General features: G+C 41.3%; 1 protein-coding gene across 19 annotated transcripts in view; it reads left to right on the forward strand.

Annotated features, from left to right (window-relative positions):
- Positions 1–25502, forward strand: part of cux2b (cut-like homeobox 2b) — a 329671-nt gene that overhangs the window by 292837 nt on the left and 11332 nt on the right. For 17 of the 19 annotated variants that reach the window (XM_072587530.1, XM_072587518.1, XM_072587516.1 and 14 more), the window contains 4 exons: positions 3390–3546; positions 8913–9191; positions 12671–12859; positions 23630–23903. In XM_072587530.1, coding sequence (XP_072443631.1) covers positions 3390–3546; positions 8913–9191; positions 12671–12859; positions 23630–23903 — 899 coding nt within the window. The remainder of the gene's footprint in view (positions 1–3389; positions 3547–8912; positions 9192–12670; positions 12860–23629; positions 23904–25502) is intronic. The other 2 variants (XM_072587517.1, XM_072587535.1) reach the window with 1 other exon arrangement.

Raw genomic sequence — 25502 nt, forward strand, 5'->3', positions numbered from 1 at the left:
AGTGAACCTGATATCATACATCTTTTGTTACTGATGAAGGTGTGTTTCAAAGCCACAGAGTGCCCAGTGAGCTACATTCAAGCATACATCGCGTCAGACATTGAGGACATGTTCAGCCTCTTTGACAATACTGTCCGTGGAGGGGAGGAAGCAGAACATGATCAGTTGTTATCAGCAGGAATTGCTCAACTCAGTGGTCACACAACAAATAATATTGAATGTGTTAGACACAAATACACAATCTCTGCTTGTCCTCACATGTTTCAACCACATGTGAAATGTATGTCACTACAGCTGCAGCAGGAAGTGCAGTTAGAGCTGTAGTCTTGCATACATTAAAAAAAGCAAAAGACCAATTGCTTGACATCATGGCAATTGTTGGAAACTGACTTAAATACTCTTGTGAACTGCAGGAAGCATCAGCCTATATTTACATTTTGTGAACATTATAGATCTCTATTATAAACAGTCACTCTCCATTCCAATTATCAAGAACTGTTAGTTTCATCAGGATCCAATCATTAACTTCAACGTATTTTCAAATGGGCAGATCATCTTCATCAGTACAAGTTAGAGGATGAATATCTCAAGTTTCTTTTAACTGACTAGCTGATATGCCTCGCCTCATTGCTGTCACAGGCAGTATTAGCAATGGTGAAGCAACAGGCAACATTGCAGTGATTTCACATGCAGCCATGATTCTCATTACTTAAGAAAGGTTGAAGGCAGAATCAGCAACATAGAATGTAGTGCAGAAAGTAATCCAGAACCTAAAAATCAAATGGCCCTGCAAAATGAAGAAAGAGCTGGTCCAGTAATACAGATCATGCAAGGGCTTGTATTGTTTGATGACAACTATATTGCATATAGAACATGAAAGGTTTTCAGTAAAACTCTACAGCAAAGTGTTTTGCATCTTGCTGATGAGATGCATCCAGGTGTTGCTATGATGATTCAATCAAACAGTGGCCAGCAATATATCACTCATGGGAAAGTTAATTTGGAATTGTGTTGCATTTATACTCAGTGAGATTCTTATCCCATGTCCTGCATCTCTACAACAGTGTCCATAGCCAACAAAACCATGGCAACAACTCCCAAGTAGATGATTTGATGATTCTGGAGAAGTGCAAGAGCCCCCTAGCAATCCACATTTTTTTTTGCTTGTTCATGGTGAATATTGCAAATGATAGTAAATCACTAAACAGATTCCACCACAGTCATTGACATTGTTGTCTTGTCGTTTACAAGCTAGGGTCTGCCTGAGGCTATCATTACAGGCAATCGACTGCTGTTTGTTTCCAGTCTGTTCAGAGTTCCTAGCAAGCTCCAGAATTCGCTACAATCTGGCATTGTGATACCACCCGCAGTCAAATGGTGGCATCAAGCAATTCCGCAGGGGGATCTAGGACAAGCTGAGCGCTATTATTGCCTGAGAGAAAATTCAGATCCTACTCTTAACTAGAAAGACACCAGTCAAACTTATGATCGGCCATAACATTTGATTGCCACTGACTGTTAAGCCATCACTGCTAGACAATATGTGTGAAGAAATAATGCAGTAACAAGGTAAACAAAGTTAAAAATCACACAACACCAGGTTATAGTCCAACAGGTTTAATTGGAAGCACTGGCTTTCAAAGCACTGCTCCTTCATCAGGTGGTTGAAGGAGCAGTGCTCCGAAAGCTAGTGCTTCCAATTAAACCTGTTGGACTATAACCTGGTGTTGTGTGATTTTTAACTTCGTACACCCCAGTCCAACACCGGCATCTTCAACAGGTAGACAAAAGCTTACTTCAACAAGTGAACAAGTGCAAGGAACCATGATTTGGATTTGGAGACTGGATTCACATCAAATGACTAAATCATGACTACAAACTCTCTATCATCTCTATAAGGAGAAATCAAACAGTTGTTTAATACCAATGCTTATCTGTTAAATAACAACACAAGAAAGAATGCAGCAAGCAAACCAGGATATTTTCCTTTTCTAATGAGTGACTGCCAAATTGATTGTCCACCTCATGAAGCTGATCACATGGAACCACAACGTCAGGCCCAAAAACAATTTTCACATCTCAAATACTATTCTCGACTTAGTAAAAAATGATATATTATATGTACAGTGTTTAAGTTGGTTCAGGTTGAAATTTGGTCCTTTAATTCTACAAAGGAGAAAAGGTGTCGTGTTCATTTGTTTAGTGTTTGATTATGTGTGCATGCTGTTCCTCAAGCCTGGGTATGGTTGCAAAGTGAAATCAAAACGAAGCTGAAGGAAGCAGCTGGAAGCATGAGAGACTTTCATCTTGGGAAGACAAGTCATGTCCTGCGTGTTTGCCTTCCAGTAACCTCCAACAGTATCAGATTCCACGCAGCCTTGTCATCTGCAGTTCCACTTGTGCACTGCTGATGGACACAAAGCGATGACAAATCTTTTGGACTTGACAACGTGGATCCTCAGAGTTTAAAAGAGGGAACGTTGGAGGTTCTGCTTTTGGGCTTTTGAGCAGAGAAAAGCAAATAGTGGGAAGGTGAAGAACACAGCCCCAGCTTCTGGAAGTGACTTCCAGAGGTGAAGCTGTTCTTCCAGCTCCCACTGTGATACTTTCAGGAACATTTTGTGGGCTAGGGCTATCTATTGTCCAGACCCAAGACAAATGTGAGAAGGACAGTGGCAAAAATTAAGTCCACTTCTAATTAAAATAAGCAAGAGCTGCACCTGAATATGACAGATATCGAGAGGATTGGATTAGTTAGATTATCAGTGCTTTTGCTTCACCAGTGACTTGATTAACATACTCTGGATTATGGTTGAATCTCATTAATTACTTTGAAAAAATTCAGGTTGATTAAATTGGCTTTCAATGTGTAGATTTCTCTGATTTTCAGAAGTTGCAGTTTCTAATCAATGTATGAGGCCTTTACAGCTACCAAAAGAAAAAAAAACATTGTTCCAATGCTGCACCACATTGAATTCTACTGAGGTGTGAAAGAGTTTTTTAATGCTTCTGCTTCTCACTGGTTGCCTTGAAGCATCAACTAATAAACTTGTCCAAATTCACTACTTTTAGTAATTTGTCTTTAGTGTAATATAAAGCAAATGCACTTGTTGCAAAATTATGAAGGAAGTTCATTTGTCAGAAGCTATACATCCATAAGTGGATTTCCTATAACATCTATAGTATGATGAGTATTAATAAAATCCATTTGTATGCTGCATTTTGGCAGTAACATTGACAGAGTAGTGGTGATGCTACTGTCCTACAAAATAATTAGTAATTAGTCCTGTGCAACATGTTACCATGTCGATAGAGTAGATTTGTTCTTTGCAGGACAGAATGGAAGATTGAAAAATAATTGGGTTTCTTCTCATTGTTGCCTCTGTCAGGTGCTGGGTCTATCCCAGGGGAGTGTGAGTGATATGCTTTCTCGACCTAAGCCATGGAGTAAGTTAACTCAGAAAGGTCGCGAGCCTTTTATCCGCATGCAGCTGTGGCTCATTGATAAGTTAGGCCAGAGTACCCACCCTCCCCAACCTATACAAGGTAAGAGACCATTTCCATTTATTTTATTTGCAATATACATAGAAACCATAAATGTACAGTCACTTGATCTTTAGTCCACATATCCTAGATATGTTCTCTCCCTAATTCTAACTTGACACTTCTGGTTTTCATGAAGTATCAGTTGTTTCTCTTTCAGTGGTTTAATTGGTTTTCCTTGATTCCCCACAGCTTTAAAATGGAACCTTTTGGGTGTCAGCCCTTGCAAATGGTGTGACAAAGCATGACCCCCCCCCCCCCCCCCCCCCCCCCCCCCCCCCACCCTACCCTCACCCCTCCCTTGTAAGCTGAATTTTGGATGTCCTACGCTGCTACATTCTCATTGAGTCAGTGTGACAGAGTAGAAAATTTACCCCCCAAGTTTGTGATAAAAATTGTTGTTTACCATTCCAGAATGCAATGTACCAGCTTGTACAGTAGCGAAAATGTACGTAATCAATCATTCATGTCCTGAGGAGTTTAATTGACATTTTGATTTTTCTGATGAAGTAAAGATTAACAGTAAATTCCACTGCAAGAAATCTGATACAGCATTTCCAACAAACCGTCCTTTTCTTGGTTGCACAATCCTTTATTGCTTCCCAGTCAGGATTCCAAAATGACTTGAACAGGAAAACCATTTTCAGATCTAGTTTACATTTCAACATTAACCATGAAACATAATTGATTCATATCAATATGAATGGTGGCAGAGGCAGAAAGGCAAGACCTGATGAACATGTCCTTCACGATTCTCCAACATTAAAGTTAGCTATTTAGCATGCAACCTCAATTAGAACACACATGCATTGGCACAAGATCAGATAAGTGCATAGAGATGCAAGGTATCACCTAAGATTTGTATCAAAAAGTGACATGTATCCCTGCTATCAGAAGGATGTAGTGAAACTTGAAAGTGTTCAGAACAGATTTGCAAGGATGTTGCCAGGGTTGGAGGGTTTGAGCTAAAGGGAGAGGTTGAATAGGTTGGGGCTGTTCTCCCTGGAGTGTCAGAGGCTGAGGGGTGACTATATAAAAGGTTATAAAATCATGAGGAGCATGGATAGGGTAAATAGCCAAGGTCTTGGCCCCAGGGCAAAACTAGAGGGCATAGGTTTAAGGTAAAAGGGGAAAGATTTAAAAGGAACCTAATGGGTAACTTTTTCACGCAGCGGATGGTGCGTGTCTAGAATGAGCTGCCAGAGGATGTGGTGAAGGCTGGTACAAATACAACATTTAAAACATATCTGGATGGGTATATGAATAGGAAGGGATATGGGCTAAATGCTGGTAAATGGAACTAGATTAGGTTAGGATATCTGGTCGGCATGGACGAGTTGGACCGAAGGGTCTGTTTCTGTGCCGTACAGCTCTATGACTCGATGACTGTATGACTCAAATTCACATGTTTCAACAATCTTCGGATCAAACATCTTTTGATTAGAAATTGAAAAGCATGGTACTTAGTTTCTAGTTCTTCCTTGATGGAATAGGTGCAAGGGGATCAGACGGAAGAGACTGCAAGTTGAGGGGATAATGGAGGGGAAGGCTGAAAATGGGGGAGAGGGTGCTGTAAGTCTGGGAGTGGGAAGAAGAAGAATGCAAATGTTGCAGAATGAGGCTACAAGGTGCAGGTGTAGGAGAAGGAGGCTGCAAAGAGAGAGACCAGTTTAAACCCCTCAACAAAAGAACACTTAACTGGGAGCCAGGAAATCTTGAAATTGCTGCAGTGATGAATTCCTTGTAAATGAGTGTGGAATCTCTAAATTAAGACTAAAAATATATTCAATATCCACTAGGTAGCAAATATGTAGTGGATGCTATTCTAATATGCAATGTGTCAATTATTAGATTTAAACCTGAGGTGGAGTAAAATTAGTATTTACTGCCTGGTTAAAATGTACCAGCTTTGTGTATAAGCAATGGGAATCCATTAGGTGTGACCTCAGTAGTCTGCAGCAGGTGAGTTCATAGAGTCATAGAGGTGTACAGCATGAAAACAGACCCTTTGGTCCAACCTGTCCATGCCGACAAGATATCCCAACCCAATCTAGTCCCACCTGCCAGCACACGGCCCATATCCCTCCAAACCCTTCCTATTCATATACCCATCCAGATGCCTCTTAAATGTTGCAATTGTACCAGCCTCCACCACTTCCCATGGCAGCTCATTCCATACATGTACCACCCTCTGTGTGAAAATGTTGCCCCTTAGGTCTCTTTTTTTATCTTTCCCCTCTCACCCTAAATCTATGCCCTCTAGTTCTGGACTCCCCTGCTCCAGGGAAAAGACTTTGCCTATTTACCCTATCCATGCCCCTCATAATTTTGTAAACCTCTATAAGGTCACCCCTCAGCTTCCGACACTCCAGGGAAAACAGCACCAGCCTGTTCAGCCTCTCTCTCTAGCTCAAATCCTCCAACCCAGGCAACATCCTTGTAAATTTTTTCTGACCTCTTTCAAGTTTCACAACATCTTTCCGATAGGAAGGAGACCAGAATGACACAGTGGCCTGACCAATGTCCTGTACAGCAGCAACATGACCTCCCAACTCCTGCACTCAATACTCTGACCAATAAAGGAAAGCATACCAAATGCCTTCTTCACTATCCTATCTACCTGCGACTCCACTTTCAAGGAGCTATGAACCTGCACTCCAAGGTCTCTTTGTTCAGCAACACTCCCTAGGATCTTACCATTAAGTGTATAAGTCATGCTAAGATTTGCTTTCCCAAAATACAGCACCTCGCATTTATCTAAATCAAACTCCATCTGCCACTTCTCAGCCCATTGGCCCATCTGGTCAAGATCCAGTTGTAATCTGAGGTAACCCTCTTGGCTGTCCACTACACCTCCAATTTTGTTGTCACCTGCAAACTTACTAACTGTACCTCTTATGCACACATCCAAATCAGTTATGTAAATGACAAAAAATAGAGGACCCAGCACTGATCCTTGTGGCACTCCACTGGTCACAGACCTCCAGTCTGAAAAACAACCCTCCACCACCATCCTCTGTCTTCTACCTTTGAGCCAGTTCTGTATCCAAATGGCTAGTTCTCCCTGTATTCTGTGAGATCTAACCTTGCTAATCAGTCTCACATAGGGAACCTTGTCGAACGCTTTACTGAAGTCCATATAGATCACATCTACCACTCTGCCCTCATCAAACCTCTTTGTTACTTCTTCAAAAAACTCAATCAAGTTTGTGAGACATGATTTCCCATGCACAAAGCCATGTTGACTATCCCTAAATCAGTCCTTGCCTTTCCAAGTACATATAGAAGGGTCAGCCAGTAAATTTGTAAAAGAAACTTTTGTTGCTAACGAATGCCAGTTATTTTGTGTCAATTGGAATACTGTGGAGTCAAATGAATTAATACTTTCAAATGTGTTGTAGTTTTAAGTTAAATGGAGATCTGATGTTTGAGAATTTTAACAAATTCTTCTAATTGTACTTCTGAGTGAGTGCAGAATCTGCACAGGTGAACAAACATACAAAATGTATTGTCACTACATGACTGCATCACCTAATTCACGAATTGCTGAGAATGAAAAAGTAGTCTCTGAAAATCAACACGTAGCTTTCAACAAAATCTTATGAAGAGCCCTCCAAAAATATGTATTTTGATGTTGGGCCAGATTCAAAGACATGGAGCTGTTTAGATAATATGAACAATACAGTTGGACAAAGCTGCATTAGTAAAATGTATCAAATTGAAACTAGTTTTCATTAACTTTTATAAAATAAAGGCATAGAGCAAAAGCAAATAAGTTTTCTTGAATCCATATAGAAAAGTTCAACCCATTATGACAATGGGTTTCCAATTCCTTTTACTTCATCAAATGGGGATATTGCTGGCTGTCTCTCCGCATTGCCCTTAAGAAGGGGGTGATGAGCAGCCTTCTTAAACTGCTGCACTCCTTTTGGTGTAGGGCCACTCTCAATGTCATTTGGATTTTAGGAGGACCTTAAGCGACACTGAGTCATAGAGTCAAACAGCACAGAAACAGACCATTCAGTCCAACCAATTCATGCTGACCACACTTGGTCAAAAGTGGCCTCGATATCAAGGGCAGTCACTCTCACTTCACCTCTGGAATTCTGCTGTCATGCTTATGTTTGAACTAAGGCTGGAATGTGGTCATGAGCTGAGTGACCCTGATGGAGCCCAAACTCAGAGTAAGTGAGCAAATCATTGCTAAGCAAGTGCTATTGATGACACTTACCATCACTTTACTAATGATCGAGAGTAGGCTGATGAGACAGTAATTGGCCAGTTGGATTTGTATTGCTTTTTGTGTAGAGGACATACATGGCCAATTTTCCACATTGTCAGATAGATGCCAATGTGGTAGCTGTACTGGAACAGCTTGACTTGGGGATCAGCGTGTTCTGGAGTACAAGCCTTCAGTATTATTGCTAGAATGTCGTCACAGCCCGTCACCTTTGCAGTATCCATTACCTTCAGCAATTCTTTATATTATGTAGAGTTAATCAGATTGGCTGGAAACTGGCATGATGCTAGGGACCTCTGGAGGAGGCTAAAGAATGGACACCAGAAGAATATGAAAGTTCTGTAGTGATTTCAGACTAGGTTTGCTATAGTCATTCAGGGGTGAGGGATTACAGAGAGTTTGTTCTCCTCTGAGCCAAGAAGCTTGAAGGGTTTAAAATGTTGATGAGTTTAGATAGAATAAATTTTTAAAAGTTTCCAAAGATCAGTAATCAGATGGCCAGATTTAACGTCGTAAATTGACTTGCAAAAGAACAAAATGTTTACACAGAGTGGTTTACATTAGGAATGCTCTCCTTCCCTGAAATTGTGCTGGATACAGTTTCAAATTAGTGTTTGAAAGAAAAATGGGATAAATACTGAGGAAGAGAAAAGGGAAAAAAAAATGGGGAGGAAAGTGGCAGGACTTGATGGGTTTCTCTTAGAAAAAACTGGTGCAAAACAGATGGGCAGAATGACCACCTTCTGCACTGCCCTACTCTCATCTGTTTGACTGAAAGCACATTGTGAAAGTTTTTTACAGAAGCTGGCAAGGGTAAGGAGGAGGGGAGGCATAAAGAGCCCAGAAGCAGGAGAATTGCCAAGGCCTAGGACCTCACTCCCTCGCGTTAACAGCCTCCACCCTGCCGCCACCACCACCCTTCCATCTCTCTCTCCCCACCCCCACACAAACGTGCACAAATAGACAGAGCTATATTTGCATCAAATAACTTTTTGGACAGAACATCAGTGACACACATTATTTTTGAGGACAAGCTTATAGTTGATTATAAACGTCCATCTTATTTCTTGTAAAGGTGTATTTATGTATGATATTTAGTAAATTTTAATTTTCTCTGATTTGACTGAAGCAGCAAATAATGCAGTTCAGGCCAGGTATTCACCGTCCCCTCCACCCAGCCCCACTGACTGTGAGAAGAGCCAGCAGGAACCGGTGTGTGCAGCTCTGGAAAGCACGAAAGAGAACCAGCAACCTGAAAGCCAATCAGCTTCTCACTCACTGAGTGGTAAGAGTCTGTCCAACGGCCAATCACCCACGGGCATACAGGAAATGGTAGCTATGTCCTCTGAGTTGGACACTTATGCCATCACCAAGAAGGTTAAGGAAGTATTGACGGACAACAACTTAGGTATTGCATATTTTCCAATAACATATATTCAATATAGCTTGTATGTAAAAATGGCATTTTTATAGCATACAGAGTATGGCAAATCATTTATATTGTCAAACCTAAAATTCCCTTGTAAATTTATTATGTAAGTAAAGTGGAGGTTCAGCGGGAAAAATTTCGGAATTAATAAGAAATTTGATGGGTTGGTGTTCGGGAAGCTGCAAAATAGGAAGTTCTTATTGTGTCTAAATTATTTGTGTTCATAAATTGAATTCAGAAATTTAGTGCAAAATGATCAAATCCACAGCACAACCTTTTCATGCTAAAACACATGGTTCAGTCTGAGGATGCACCTTGGAAATGAAATCAGTCACGGTTACTGGCCTTGACTCACCAGTAACCTTAAAGTGTATGAGTTAGAAAATCACAGCTCCAAGTTTCACTTTGGAGATTTCAGCCATAATCAAATTTGACTCTTCAGTTCACTACTGAGGAGGTAGTGCACTGTCAGAGGTACAATTTCTCAGATGCTCCCAGTAGGAGTATTGCATCTATTTTGGCACTCTGCTTTAGAAAGGACACAAAGTGGGTTACGAGAGTATTTCTGGTGATGAGGATTATAATTATGAGTCGATGGTGTTATAGTCATAGAATCTCTACAGTTTGGAAGCAGGTCATTTGACCCACTGAGTCCACACCAACCTTCCGAAGAGCATCCCACCCAGACCCATTCGCCTTTCCAAAGATGATGAAGATTAGAGTTGAGAGTGTGGTGCTGGAGAAGACCCAGAGGAAAATGTTTTACTCAATAAGATGTTAGGATTTGAAATATTCTGTCAGGTAAGGTGGTGGATACAGATTCAGTAATGGCCTCCAACAATTATAAATAATCTAAGGAGAAGAATTTGTAGATATATGTAGATAGAGTTGTGAATGGAATTAACTGAATAGCTCGTTGAAGAGAAAGCAGGGTTAATGTTTTAAGTCCATGACCTTTCTTCAGAATGCCCTACCTGCTAATGTGGTCAACTCAGCCACATTAGGGAGATTTAAACAATCCTTAGATAAGCACATGGATGATTTTGGGATAGTGTAGGGGGATGCGCTGAGAACAGTTCACAGGTCGGCGCAACATTGAGGGCCGAAGGGCCTGTTCTGCGCTGTATTGTTCTATGTTCTATTTTCAGAGCCAATTCTGAAGAAGGTTCACAGGACTCAAAATAACTAACTGTTTTCTCTGTACAGATCCTGCCAAACCTGCTTAGTTTCTCCAGCAATTTGTGTTATTGTTTGTATCTGATCTTTGTTTACTTTGTTTTTTTTTTTATGAATAGCTCTTTGCCTTTGGCTTGGGAATAGATTAGACCACTCCTCCTTTAATAATTCAGACAATTGTAGAGATTGTAACTTTTTCCCCATTACCTTTTATAGCAGGAAGAACCTTTGTATGATTACTTTTCCAGTATAATTGTTTATCGACAGAATCTAATTCAATAACAACATTTTTTAAAAATTTCAGAACATTTTCTATTGTCAAAATAGTGTGTAGCTTCTGTTCTTGCAGGTATAATCTTCATTTGAAAATTAATTTAAGTCATGTTGGAGGAAAGATAATGAACAATATTAACATCTCTAAATGTGTGTATAATAAAAGTCTTGTGAATAGCCCACATTTCCTCGAGAGTCATATTTACTCGCAGCCACACATTCATTTTTGCACTTTTGTCAATATCCCTATAATTTAAAAAACCTCCCCGTGGAAGTTGTTCAAACATAATGCATATCATGCATGGAACTACGCCTTTATACATACACACATTGTATTGTTACACCTATATTTGGCCGAACATTTGGCTTGCAGAAGACAACAAGTGAACAAGTCGAATACATCCGAATTGGAAAGGCTTGAATTTCACCAATTGTGAAGTTGCAATGAGTGAATAATGGTCAGTCTAGAAAGGTAAAATTGCCATAGCCACAGAGCACCATTGAGGTGCTGTCTCGTTTGAGAGAGAAAATTAGTGGTTTAACCTAACGTTCACCATGCCTCAAGCAAGGGGTGGGATTGAGAAGATGGGACCTTCACAGTAACCTCAGCTGGTGCAGGTGTTGAGCCCAAAATGATTAAATCAAGTTTTACAACGTACTTAAAATACTTCTTAATCCTTTTAATAGGCTCCTCATTAAACTGAGTGCTTACTGTTGCAAATAGGAATAATGAATTGGCTAAAAGTGTAAGAATAAACCTATTATTTGAAGGGCCATTACCTGTGGCTTCTAGGCACATTTATGGTGGACAGCAAATGTGGACAATTGCAGAGCCTATCAGTGGTTGCTGTTTGTAACCTCAGTCCCCACCTGAACTCCTGAACAGTGCGGGAAAAGAACTGACTGAGTTAACAGGAAAGGCAGCCTTTTTTTTAAGGAACATCAACTTTTTTTGTATAAACAAGGTAAAATGTGAGCTCCAGGTTTTGCCTGTTTAATGAAATAAATGCTTATGTTACACGTTTTCCAAATAAAACCATTCTGTTTTTGAATTTTAGTAGTATTTAAACTTTGTGTATTATGCTATGTGTAAATTCTTACAGCAATTGCATTTATTTATGATATTGTCATATTGGAAAGGGAGTGTTTCATAATAGACCTGAACTAAAGCATGATTAAATCAGAGTTGCTTAATATACCAAGTGATATGCCACATATTGAGGGTGAAAATGTAAATTAATTCTATCCTTTTCTTAATGTTATTTACTTCTTGATGCTGGCTAAAAAAGTCTATACCATAACCAGATGAGCATTAAAGAGCTCCTCAGTATTGCATGCAGAACTTTATTTATGTGACTGTGGTATTTATTTGTCCACCTGCATCTGTTAGGGTAAGCGGTTTTATTTGTTTTCCAGAGGCCAATAAGAAACAGGTTCTGCTATTTCTTAGAGGGGATCTCTTCACACTAGTGGAGAAAAGTACTTGTATGAGTGCACATGCATGTACACACATACCATCCTTGTAACAGCATAACCTCTGACTTGCCATTAGTGGGCAATTATTACACATGTCTCATTTTATTGATGATGCTGCCCCTTGTGTTATAAAGCAGTGTAGTGACTATTTCCATATCACATTCTTTGGACGATAATAGGTTTTGTAGCATTTTTAATGTTTTAATAGAAAATAATTAGAAAGGAAGGTAATCATTTTTTGACAGTTCAGGGAAACTCTCTAACAACACAAAATGCCCTCGAAATGGTCTTTTGGCCTCAGAACATTTCTCTCCAAGAACTGAAGATTGTGTGTATAATCCAGTGGATTCTCTTGTTCACTTTAAATTGGAGGATACAATGTCATTGGGAAATAGTATTTGTAAGTGTGTATTGTGCTGATTTTTTATATGTACTATGCCTGTAATGAGTAACTGTTATTGTATAGTATTTGACTGAACTTTAGTTCTCTTTAGAAATGTTATTTGAAGTTGTCCTGTGTGTTTTTCTGAAAGGTCAAAGACTCTTTGGAGAGAGCATTTTAGGACTGACCCAAGGCTCTGTCTCAGATTTACTTTCTCGGCCTAAACCTTGGCATAAGCTTAGCCTGAAGGGGAGGGAGCCATTTGTCCGTATGCAGCTGTGGTTAAGTGATCCATTCAATGTGGAGAAGTTGAGAGACATGAAGAAAATAGAAAAAAAAGGTAAGCTCAATCCAAAAGCAGATGTATGCAAATAAGTGAGTTAAAATTTCAAGACTACTCCTAGTTACTAAATATAGAGTAACGAGAATTGACTTGGAACCGAATCCAGGAGCTGACTGGGCCAATTCGGATGTCCTGTTTTTCCATTTGTGTAATGACCAGTTCTAATGACTTGGTTCATGTGGACTCTCTAAAATTCCCTAATGATAACACATTCCTATTCGCATTCCTGTTCTTTCCTGAAAATGTACAATGTTGCCACACCACACATGCATGAGTCGGTCCACTCCACTTCACAGTACTTGTTTCATCAATTAGGGAAAGTTCCACGATGTCCTCTGCCTGTCTATGGCTGCCCTTTAGCAGGTAACGAATAGGTTGAATTGTGAATTTCCCATGTCAGCAGGTGAAAGAGAATGATGGATAGATCTTATTTTAGTTTCACTTTTCTACCCAGAACAAACACATAAGTGGTTATACAGTGAGCACCTGTATGTCCTTACGATCTGTTCTGGATTAAGTTTGAAAACAAAGTTTCCGACCGCCTTCACCAGTACAGAAGCTCCAAAACCCCCATCAAACTCCACCTTTCTTTTGCTCTGCCCATGATTTTCTCCAGTACAGAAATCCATCCTTGGAGATTCGCACTGCTTTTGGTAGCTGTTATTTATCACTGTGATTTTTCATTGATTTAATGCAGTGTACTTAAGTATGTGTAAATGCAATAATACTTACTTTGGATGGTGAAACTGGGTGGATTGAAGAGTTCTAACTAAACATTTATTTTATAAATATGCATAGCATCTTCTATGTGATCAAGCCTGGAATGAAATGCCAATCAATGAGCCCTTTATGGAAAAAGTGGTGGCTAGCATGCATGAAAAGAAAATACAAAACTGAAAAGTTACTAATAGTTAAAAGACCAACTCCTAGAATTTTAACCCAACTTAATGTTGTGTTTACTGGGTACAGTAGAGAAACTAGAATTGACTCTGTTTAGGGAGAAGCCTCAGCTACCCTCTCAGGTTCATGTGAAAGATTCCATATTATTTCAAGGAAGGACAGGAGAGCTATCCTAGTGTCCTGGTTATACTTAATCCTTGAGTGATATTAAATAAAAGGCAAAATATCTGGTCATTATCATATTGCTGAGTTGGTGCTTTTCCCACAATACAGCTGTGACTATAATTCCCGAAGTATTTGTTGTCAAGCCCTTTAAGACCTAAGGGCACCATGGAAGATGCTACAAGATGCAAAGTCTGTCTATGTCCGAGAGAGGAAATCCAACCCAAATTCCAATTTCTGATGGCTATCCAGTGGAGCTGGCTCCATGCAAAAAGGCAGTGTCTCATGGAGAGGGAGAGAGGGGAGTAAAGGAAAACATGTGAATATATTTCAAAATGAAACTCCAAGCAAGTTAATGCTGTGCTGAGTAATTTTATATGATTAAGTGCTGCCCTGCTGCCTTCCATATTTAGTATTTTTTGACAGATATCAGATATCTCTCATCAAACAGTGTGATTTGTGCTAAATTGGCCTCTCAGCAAGCGATTTGAACAACAGGATTTTAGGGTGTATTTTTCCAGCTCCCATTGGTCCTCCCATGGTGCTGTGCATTGTGGCCCTCTTACCTGATAGTATCTATTGGTTCTCTTCCCTTTTCTCTTATTTTCACTTCACATTGCCCTAAGTCTCCCCTTAATTTGTTCGGCTTCTCTCTAGATCCTCCCCGTTATTTTTACTTTGGTGAAGCATGTTGCAAAGAAAGGTGATCTCATGGGTAGAAGGATGCCTTTGAGAGATGTTGCAGGGAAAACTTGGCCTCCTTCCAAGGGGCTATGTTTACTTTCTCTTCAGTTTTTGTAAATTCACTCAAAATAGAATGGAAAGATGCAGATCTTTTCTTTTCTGTGTCTCATGGGTGCTAACAGTTAGGAGCTATGTCTCACAGGTATAAGGAATTTAGCAATTGACTGTTCTAACTGTCAACCAAGGACAGATGGTACAATCCTGGCTTCAAAGCTTTACTCAGAATTGAAGTAGAATACATGGTGCCTCCCCTCCGTCTCTGTTTACTTGTTCTTTCTTTCCTCCCTCCCTCCTATTTTCATACAGTCTCTCTCTCTTTCTCTGTCTCGCCATTTAGAGATGCTGTATCAGTTTAATAGTGCTACATTCACCCATTTGTGTATCATTCAGCTATCTTTATTACATAGGTCTAATAAGTTAGAATCCTTAGGGCTAAATTTCAAATCATTGCAACATGAAACTGTTTTTAATGGTTAAGAAATGAATAGGTTCAGTAATATACGCTCAATTCATTGCACTTGTTGTCTGCTCTGTTGGTAATTTGAAAATTACCCCCTCTGTCTTGCAGATCTATGTGATTAGCAGCAAGCTTTTCTGTCAACAAAACAATTGGTGCTTCTTTGAAATTTGCAGTTACATTTCCCACTTCCTTTTTCTGTCTTGCATTCTTTCTTTCTTCCTTCGCTCATCTTCAGTATAGAATCATAGAATCCCTACGGTGTGGAAACAGGCCATTAGACCCAACATGTCCACACTGTCCCTCCGAAGAGTATCCCACCCAGCTCCATTCCTCCACCCTATTACTTTACATTTACCCCTGACTAATGCACCTAACCTGCGCACCTCTGAACACTGTGGCAATGTAGCATAGCCAATTCACCTAACCTGTACATCTTTGGGGGAGGAAACCAGAGCACCCAGGGAAAACCCACGCAGGCATGGGGAGAATGTGCAAACCCACACAGACAGTTGACTTTGAAGGTATTTTGCATGTTCTACATGATTCCATTGGCCAAGTAGCCCAGTCTCAGGATCATTTCCTCACTTTAACACTCCAGCAATTTTTGGCAGGGTCTGACACCCTATCCTTGGAAAATATTTATTAGAAATTTTTAACAGTTTTCAACAAAACAGGCTCACTCCCTCACACACCAACTGTAATGTTTAATAAGTATAGATATTTCAGTGAAGCCAATTTCTTAATCAGTTTAGAAATCTTGCACATCATTTATCTGTGTCCATCACAACTCAAGTTAAATTAGGTTCAGATTTCATACATTTGTAAAAACGTGTAGTTGATTAAAATTGAATGGCTAGTAAATATAGTCAGTAAGCAGGTTGCAAACAGGCTTGAATTCTTATTAACCAGGAAAACCCAAGGCATTTTTCCTACTTTTGTGGATGTATTTTGGATGGTGAGTACACCGCCATTCTGTCACAGGTAGAAAAGCTCACCATATGATCCACCATTTGGGCCCAATAAGAGCTGACAGGCAAGTGAGGACGAATATCTCGCCATCTCACAGGCCTCAACACTGGCGACGAGGGAAACCAGATCCTGGATCCTAAATTCCACCACACAAGGTCTAATCCTCTGGGGATTCACTGTGAGAAGGTAAGGTTTTGTTTTCTTCTCACATGATCGGGGTAAAGCCTTTCCAGGCCACTTTCTCACCCATTCATGCCTCCAATTACCTCGAGGTTAGGGCCGTTAGAGAGGAAACTAGCAACCTTTCACCTCACCACAGAGGCAGATGAGCCAGAGAGGTGGGTAGTTGAAGACCTTGTGTGGCCATTAAATGACCATTTAGGAGCATTCATTGTTGATGATTTCAGAGTGTCACCCATGGACCTTCTCTCTCAGAATTTAATTGCTGACATAGCCCCAAGAAGGGAATGAGTTTCCCTTAAAGTCCAGTATGTCTCATTATTTCACTTCCTCACCACCTCTCAGCAGTAAGGGGGAACATTGTGCCCTTCGAATTGAAAGCAATGTTCATAACGTAAAAAACAACTTTCCAAATTTACAAAGAAATGCATAATGTAGAAACTATACTTGCAGCAGTAACAATGTTTCCCGTTGATGTTTATCAAAGGTCTGTGTCTGTGTAAGAAGCTTTGATTTCACAGGTTTCCAAACCCATAATAATGAGTTAATGATGCTAAACTGAGTGTGCTACAGACAACATATACAGCCCCAGCTACATTCAGGCACCAGCAGCATAGAGAGTCTTCATGGAGAACCCTACATCCTAGCTCTGCAACTCCATGTCGTCTTTGAAATTTGGCTAAAACAGTTTATCTCTATGTCTGTGATAGCTAAAGTACATGTATGATTGAAGTCAAGACTAACTGTTTACTGAGCATACCAGAAGTTCTCAACTCAAAATATTTTAACAAAGGTTTTCACTTGAATTGGATATTAGCAAATAATGATGATGTGAACGACTGAAACAAAAATTGGATATATTATTAGTTTACATAGTTTAAGTACTTTACCTTAAGAGGATGGATACTATTCCCTATATTTCATGAAGTTATTATTTAAAATTACTGTGGTACACTTGTAGTGGGTGTACCGGTGTTAATCCATCGTCTGTATTTTGTCGGTGGTAAGTGAATGCACAATAAAACCATTGTAGGATGCAGTAAGAAAGATTAACCCAAGACACCCTCCAGAGGATTTGAAGTGTAACTGTTGGTCAAGTTTATACATTGTGATTTTTAAGTACTGTAATTGAAAGTATAAACAGTATAGCAGTGTTCCCGCTGCTAGATTCAGGATTCTAATGTCTTCTACAGACAAAGCTGGTCTGTATAATATGAAGTTGTTGTTTCTGTCCAGACCTATTTTCTCTGTCACATACTGTTAAGTAAGCAGCCCTTGGCTTTCATACTTAGGCCAATCATAATTAAAATACAAGTAATTGTGTCTCAATGTTCTTTTTGATCATTTAAGAAGGACTCCTTTGTTGTAGTATAAGAATAACAGAAAATTTGAAAAGGAGGAAAAGTTTATGCTTTTATAGACACACTTCATGACCATGAACACCTCTATCTGCTTTATAAAAACTGATTCAGTTCCCATTCAGTTCCCAATCAAAGTGCTGGAGAAACTCAGCAGGTACGAAAGCATCTGGGGAGGGACAAACAGAGTTAGCACTTCAAGTTCAATGTAAATTTTCTTCAGAACAGATTCCCACTGTGCTTCATAACAGAGAAGCATGTTTTGATTGTAGTCTCTGTTGTGGCGTAGGAAGCACACTAGTCAGTATCCAACAACACAAACAGTAATGTGAAAATCTGTTTTGTCATCTTGATTGAGAGATAAATATTGGTGAAACATAGTCAGTTCACTTCACTTCTTCAAAATAGTGTCGTCTTTTACATCCACCTTCTCAAGTGGATAGGATCTTAGCTTCATCTCATCCAATAGACAGAACCTCAGTGTGGCACTCTCTCAGTACTGCACTGGAGTGTCAGCCTGGATTTAGTTGCTTGAGCCTGGGAGTGAACTGAGGCAGGAGTGCTGTCAACTAAGCCGTGGCTGACACTTTGTCCCTACCTTGATAAGTACGGGAGATTGAACCGCTCCAATTAGCTGATCAACTTGTTACCTTTTAAGAGGTATTTGATTCCTGTGATTATGCTAAATGGTTAGTTCCATTTTGTGGGAGTCGGTTTAGCTCAGCTGACTGGACAGTTGATTTGCAAAACAGTGTGATGACAATTGTGGGCGGCACGGTGGCACAGTGGTTAGCACTGCTGCCTCACAGCGCCAGAGACCCGGGTTCAATTCCCACCTCAGGTGACTCTCTATGTGGAGTTTGCACATTCTCCCCCGGTGTCTGCGTGGATTTCCTCCGGGTGCTCTGGTTTCCTCCCACGATCCAAAACTGTGCAGGTTAGGTGAATTGGCCATGCTAAGTTGCCCGTAGTGTTAGGTGAAGAGGTAAATGTAGGGGAATGGGTCTGGGTGAGTTACGCTTCGGCAGGTTGGTGTGGACTTGTTGGGCCGAAGGGCCTGTTTCCACATTGTAAGTAATCTAATCTAATAGCGTGGGTTCAATTCCCACACACTGGCTGAGGTTACCATGAAGGACTTTCCTTCTCAATCTCTCCCCTAGCCTGAGGTATGGTGGCCGTCAGATCAAACCACCAGCAGTCGTGTGTCTGTAATGACCATGGTGACTCGCACTTACACCATTTTGTTCATTTCAGCAATTGAGTTAAATGTGAACAGTGTCAGTGGTGGGACCCACTTACTAATTGATATATATTTAGATAGTAAATAAAGAAAACTGTTTATAATTCCTGACGGGTATCAAAAGCACTTCATGATCTGAAAGGAGCAGGCAGTACACTTTACTGAAAAGGTGACCTCCTGCGTACTCCACCAGACCTTCCCCCTTTACACCATTGGTTCACTGATTCACCCTGAACAATGTGGGCCACACTTTCCAGCATATGCCTGCTTAAAACTCTTGAGCTGATAATGCTTTGATAGAGTAGAATCATAAAATGGTTACAACATGGAGACCATGTGGACCATTGTACATGTGCTCCTCTGGCTTTTCCTCATAGACCTAAAAAAAGGTTCTTCAAATCTTCGATTCCTTTTTGAAAGCTGTAACTGAGCCTAGCTTTACCACATACTCAGCTACTTCATTTCAGATCCTCACCCCTTAACTGCTTCTAATAAGGCCTATCTCATGCCATCTCTGATTCAGTTCCCAATTGTGTGAAATTGTTGTCCTTTTACATCAATTTCTAGTTTGTCAAAATCAAGGGGTAATGCAACATTTATTCTACTTCACTTCTGAGAGCTTGTTAGTGAAATTAAAATGGCGTTTTTCTCTTCCTGCCCCCAAAACTGGCCGGACCAAACCTAACTTTCCTGATCTTCTCACTCAGTCTTCCTGTTATCCTTTCTGTTCTTCTCACCATGACCTCTTTTATTCTTCAGTTGCACAGATCCGTTGATCTCTCCCATCCACTGCTGGCCTCTTACTGATTTTGTGTGTCCTAATTGTTGATGTGAAGTAAGTTACTAAAAGAGATGTGAGATAAATTGGGAAGAGCATAAAGATTTGGAGCTGAAGGGAATGGGTGCGAAAGAGGTTGAATGTACAGATAGAACAGTTTTGAAGTACATGGTGAGTGAGGGAATACTGCAGAAAGGAAAATAAACATGAAGAGGTCAGGCTGGAGAGTGAGAGCAAGCAGAGAAAGAGAATGGAGGAGCAGAGCATAAAATGCAACAGATCACTCCCAAATATTCACAGATCCCAAGCTACGTTAACCCATTGCCTTTTTCAATGTTTTCATGTCCTGCTGCTCCTATCTTCTGTATAATCTTTGCCACCATTCAGCTCTCTCTCCAGTCCAGCTGCCAACCCTCTACTACAGTTTGCTACTCCGACCCTGAACGTTGTCTTATTCCTCTCCCACATGATAAGAAGAAATGGCTGAGGACATTGATTATAGTAAGGCAGTGGAGCCTGACAACGTCCTGAGTGTAGTCCTTCCAGCTGTGCTTCTAGCTGAGTTATGCCTGTGTAGTTATGACACTGGCATCCACCCGATAATTTGGAAAATTGTCCCGGAGTGTAGTGTCCACAAAAAAGCAGGATGCATCCAATCCAGACAGTGACCACTCTGAGAGTCTGTTCTCAATCAAAGTAATGGAAATTATCTTAATTAATGATATCCAGAAGCACTTACACTCCAGCAACCCGTTTATGGATGATTGGTCTGATTACTGCAGCTCCAGACCATATTATAGTCTTTATCCAATAATGAACGAAAGAGCTAAATTCCAGAGGTGAGGTGGGAGTGGCTGCCCTTGACATCAAGGCAACATTTGATCGAGTACTAATGCTACAGAATTGAAGACCTTGGGATAAACTCTGCATTGGCTTGAGCCTTACCTACTGGGGCGGCATCGTGGCTCAATGGTTAGCACCACTGCCTCACAGCACCAAGGACCCGCGTTCAATTCCCGCCTCGGATAACTGTCTGTGTGGAGTTTGTACATTCTCCCTGTGTCTGCGTGGGTTTCCTCCGGGTGCTCCAGTTTCCTCCCACAATCCAAAGATGTGCCGCTCAGGTGAATTGAACACGCTAAATTGCCCATAGTGATAGGTGTATTAGTCAGGGGTAAATATAGGGTAAGGAAATGAGTCTGGGTGGGTTACTCTTCAGAGGGTCTGTGTGGGCATGTTGGGCCAAAAGGCCTGTTTCCTTAGGGAATCTAATCTAATCTAAAAACTGAAATGAAGATGTTTGTCATTATCCATCAATCACATCAACCCCAAGACATGACTGCAGAACGTGCTCGGAGCAATGTTCTAGTAACAGCCAACCTTCAGCTGCTGCATCAATGATCTTCTATCCATAATAAAGTCAGATGGAAGGATGTTCATTGATTATACAGTGTTCCGTTCCATTTCAATCACTTAGCTAATGAAAATTCTGGGTCTTTATGCAGCAAAACCTGGAGAATATCCAAACCTAGCCTGTTAAATAGCTGGTAGCATTCATGCCAGGCAATGCTTATCACCAGGAAGACAGTCTAACCACCTCCCTTCAAAGTCCAATGGCATTACCATTGCTGAATCCTGCATCATCAACATCCGGGGGATTCCCATTCATCAGATACTTTAATGAACCAGCACACACAATACTCTGGATACCTGAGCAGGTCAGAGACATTTTATGATGAGTAAAACACCTCCGGACCCCTGCAATTACTACCATTGTCTACAAGAAGCAAGTCAGGAATGTGATGGAACACCCTCCATTTGCCTACAACAATCAAGAAACTTGACAACAGCTAGAACAAAGCAGCCTGCTCAATTGGTACCACATCCATAACCTTAAACATTCACTTCCTCCATCATCAGTACACAGTGAAGGAAGTTATACCATTATAAGGTTTGCACTGCAGGAACTCACCAAGACAGCTTCCACAGTACTTTCCAAACTCATGCTTTCTACCGCTGGGAAAAACAAGGACTGCAGCTACATAGCTGCAAGTTCCTCTTCAAGCCACAAACCATCCCTGACTTGCACTAGAGCGGGAGCAGAGGAGATTCACCAGGACATTGCCTCTGCTGGAACATTTCAATTATGAAGAGAGACTCGAGATGCTGGGGTTATTTTCCTTCGAGCACAGGAGGCTGAGCGGTGATCAGATTGAGGTGTACAAAGTAATGAGGGGCATAGATAGAGTAAATAGGGAGAAGCTGTCCCCCTTAATAGAGGGGTCAGTAACCAGGGGGCACAGTTTTAAGGTAAGGAGCAGGTGACTAAGAAGTTAAACACTGAACGAAAAAAAACCTGCAAATACTGGAAATCAGAAACAAAAACAGAAATTGCTGGAAAACCTCAGCATCTGTGGCAAGAAAGCAGAGTTAATATTTCAGGTTCAGTGACCCTTCTTCAGAACTAATTGTAATTGGGAAAAGGTTCATATATATGCTGAAGATCCACTTCCTGTAAAGACATTATTCCATCCTCCTAGTATCTCTGTCTCCATTGCTTCTGTTCTGATAATGCCACCTTCTACAGGGCTCCTCCAAAATGTCCACCTTCTTCCTCAACCAAGATTCCCCAGCACCATTGTTGACAGAGCCCTCAGCCATGTCTGACCCATTTCCTGCACTTGAACCCTCACCTCTTCTTTTCCCTTCCATAACAGCGATAGGGTCTCCCTAGTCCTCACTTACCACCTCCCCAGCATCCACATCCAGAGGATCATTAACTGGGATTTTTGCCACCTCCAGTGGGATGCCACCACCAGACACACACTCCCCTCCCTTCCCTTTTCAGCCTTCCGCAAGGAGCGTTCCCTTTGGAAAATGCTAGTCCACTCGTCCTTCACTTGCAACACCTAACATGCGCGTGTGCGCGCGCACGTACACACACACACACACACACACACACACACACACACACACACACACACACACACACACCATGCGCCTTCCCCTGCAACTGCAGAAGGAGTAACACCTGCCCATTTATTTCCTCCCTTCTTAGTATCCAGGACCCGAACACATCTTCCAGGTGGGTCAGCGTTTATCTGCACTTCTATCAATCTAGTCTGCTGCATTCACTGAGCACAATGTGATCTCCTCCAAATTGGGAAAATGAAGCATAAACTGGGCAATTGGTTTGCACATCACCATTGTTCTTATTGCAAAAAAGACCCTGAGCTTCCAGTTGCCTGCCATTTCCACACACCATCCTGTCCCCAGCCAATATCTCTGGATCAGGCTTGCTGGAGTGCTCCAGTGAAGCTCTGTGTAAGCTGGAAGAGCAGCACCTCATTTTCTGCTTGGGGACCCTGCAGCCTTCAGGGTCAATGGTTTTTAGGGTCAATGTCCTTACCCCAGTCTCCATACTCCAGGTTTTGTCATCACATGGGCTGTTACCACAAACATCCCATTGTCAGCTACTACTTGTCCCCATTAGCAGCTATTGATTCCTCAAGCTGACCTTTACCCATTCCTTTGTCCAAACTACTTTGCTTTTCCTGGGCTCCATCACCAAATATCGTTTATTCCTTCCCCTTCCCTTTCCCCCACATCTTTAGTATAAATGCCAACCTTTTCCTAGCTACCATCAGTTCTGAAGAAGGGTCACTGGACCTGAAACGTTAACTCTGCTTTCCCTCCATAGATGCTGCCAGGCCTGCTGAGTTTTTTTCTGAGCAGTTTATGTGATTTACAGGTTGTTTGAAGAAAAATTTCACCCGGAGGGTGGTGGATCTCTAAAACTCACTACCTCAAAGGGTGGTAAAGGCAGGAACCATGAAGTGTTTAGCTGAGCACTGAAACAAGGCTATGGGCCAAGTGCTGGAAAATGGGATTAGAGCAGGTCAGTAGGTGGAAGTGACCGGCAGTGAGGGGGCTGAACAATAATTGCACTAATTGTTTTCTGTTTACTTCCCCTCAGCATATTTGAAGCGCAGATACGGATTAATAAATGGTGGATCTGATAGTGATTCTCCAAGCACCCAGTCAGAATCGGCTAGTCCTGGCATTCAGCATCAAGTATTCCATCATTACCAGGTCAAAAAACCCAGAGTGGTGCTTGCTCCTGAGGAGAAGGAGGCCCTGAAGAAAGCCTATCAGTTAGAGCCATACCCTTCTCAACAGACCATTGAGGCCCTAGCCTCTCAACTGAACCGTAAGACTAACACAGTAATCAATTGGTTCCATAACTACAGGTTAGTATAATGATGTGAATGGGTTTTTAAACAAACTTGTGTCTAAATTTAACATGATTGTATCCTCCAGCAGAGGATAACCAAAAATTCAGTCAGGGGGCAGAAGATGAAAATATGAAAGTAAGCTAGCTAGCTATTTAAAAGAAGATTGCAAGAGATTTTTTTTAAGACATTCAAAAAGGTAAGAGCCAAGCATGGACATTGGACCACTGGAAAATTGAGGCTGGAGACGTAGTAATGGGGAGAAAAGAAGTGGCAGATGAACTGAGTAGATACTTTGCATCAGTTTCACAGTGGAAGATGCCAGGAGCATACCAGAACTTCAAGAGAGTCAAGGAGCAAAAATGAGTGTAGTGGCCATCACTAAGGAGAAGGTGCTGAGGAAACTAAAAGTTCTGAAGGTGGAGAATCACCAACACCACATGGACCACATCCCTGAGTTCTGAAGGAGATGGCTGAGCAGATGGTAGAGGCATTAGTGGTGATCTTTCAGGAATCACTGGAGTCAGGGAGGGACCCAGAGGACTGGAAAATGGCTAACATAGCACCCCTGTTTAAGAAAGAAGGGATGCAGAAGACAGGAAACTGTAGGTCAGTTAGCCTGACCTTGGTCATCAGTAAGATTTCAGAGTCCATTATTCAGGATGAGATTGCAGGGTTTTTGGAAGTGCATGGTAAAATAGGACAGAGTCAGCATCGCCTCGTCAAGAGGAGGTCATACCTGACAAATGTGTTACAAATGTGACAAATGAGGAGATATTGAGCAAGTTAGACAAATGAGAGTCTGTGGACATTATCTATTTGGATTTCCAGAAGGCCTTTGATAAGATGCCATACAGGAAGATGCTAAATAAGATAAGAACCCATAGTATTATGGGAAAAGTATTGGCATGGTTAGATTGGCTGAGCGGCAGAGAGTAGGGAGAAAGGGACTTTTTCAGGATGGCAGCCTAGTGGAGTTCTGCGACAGTCAGTGTTGGGATCATATCTATTCTTCTGGATGAAGGAACTGAGGGCAATGTTGCTAAGCTTGCAGATAGGGGGAGGGACAGGTAGTGTTGAAGAAGCAGGAAGGCTGCAGAAAGACTTGGACAGGCTAGGAGAGTGGGCAATGAAGTGTCAGATGGAACACAGTAATGGGAAAGTATGAGGTTATGCACCTTGGTAGGAAGAATAGAGGCATAGATCATTTTCTAAAAGGGGAAAGTCTTCAGGTGAGGATGCGGGCATCTGGGAGGTAGGACAAAATGGCTGAAGGAGCTGCACAAAATGGCTTCTGCATTGTTAAACTGCACTGAACCAGACAGAAACAAGAAACTGCATTCTGATGTAGATCCGATTAATTGCAGAACTAGTGGTATAACCCTAACCACAGGCAGGGCAAATACAATTCTAAGAACAGGTTGTTTACAAGAAATCATGATAGGCTAAGGCAAAAATGCTTGAGGGCCTCGCACGATTAGATTGGTTGTTACTATGCAATCATGCTCCATGTCTGACTATGAACAATGTATATAAACCCTATGCAAACTCTGTAAGTCATCGGATTCTTTTGGTGGTCTAGGAGTACTCATACTTCTGGGCTAATCAGAGTCTCCC

The sequence above is a fragment of the Chiloscyllium punctatum genome, chromosome 17 (genome assembly GCF_047496795.1).
Source record: "Chiloscyllium punctatum isolate Juve2018m chromosome 17, sChiPun1.3, whole genome shotgun sequence".
NCBI classification, from domain to species: Eukaryota; Metazoa; Chordata; class Chondrichthyes; order Orectolobiformes; family Hemiscylliidae; genus Chiloscyllium; species Chiloscyllium punctatum.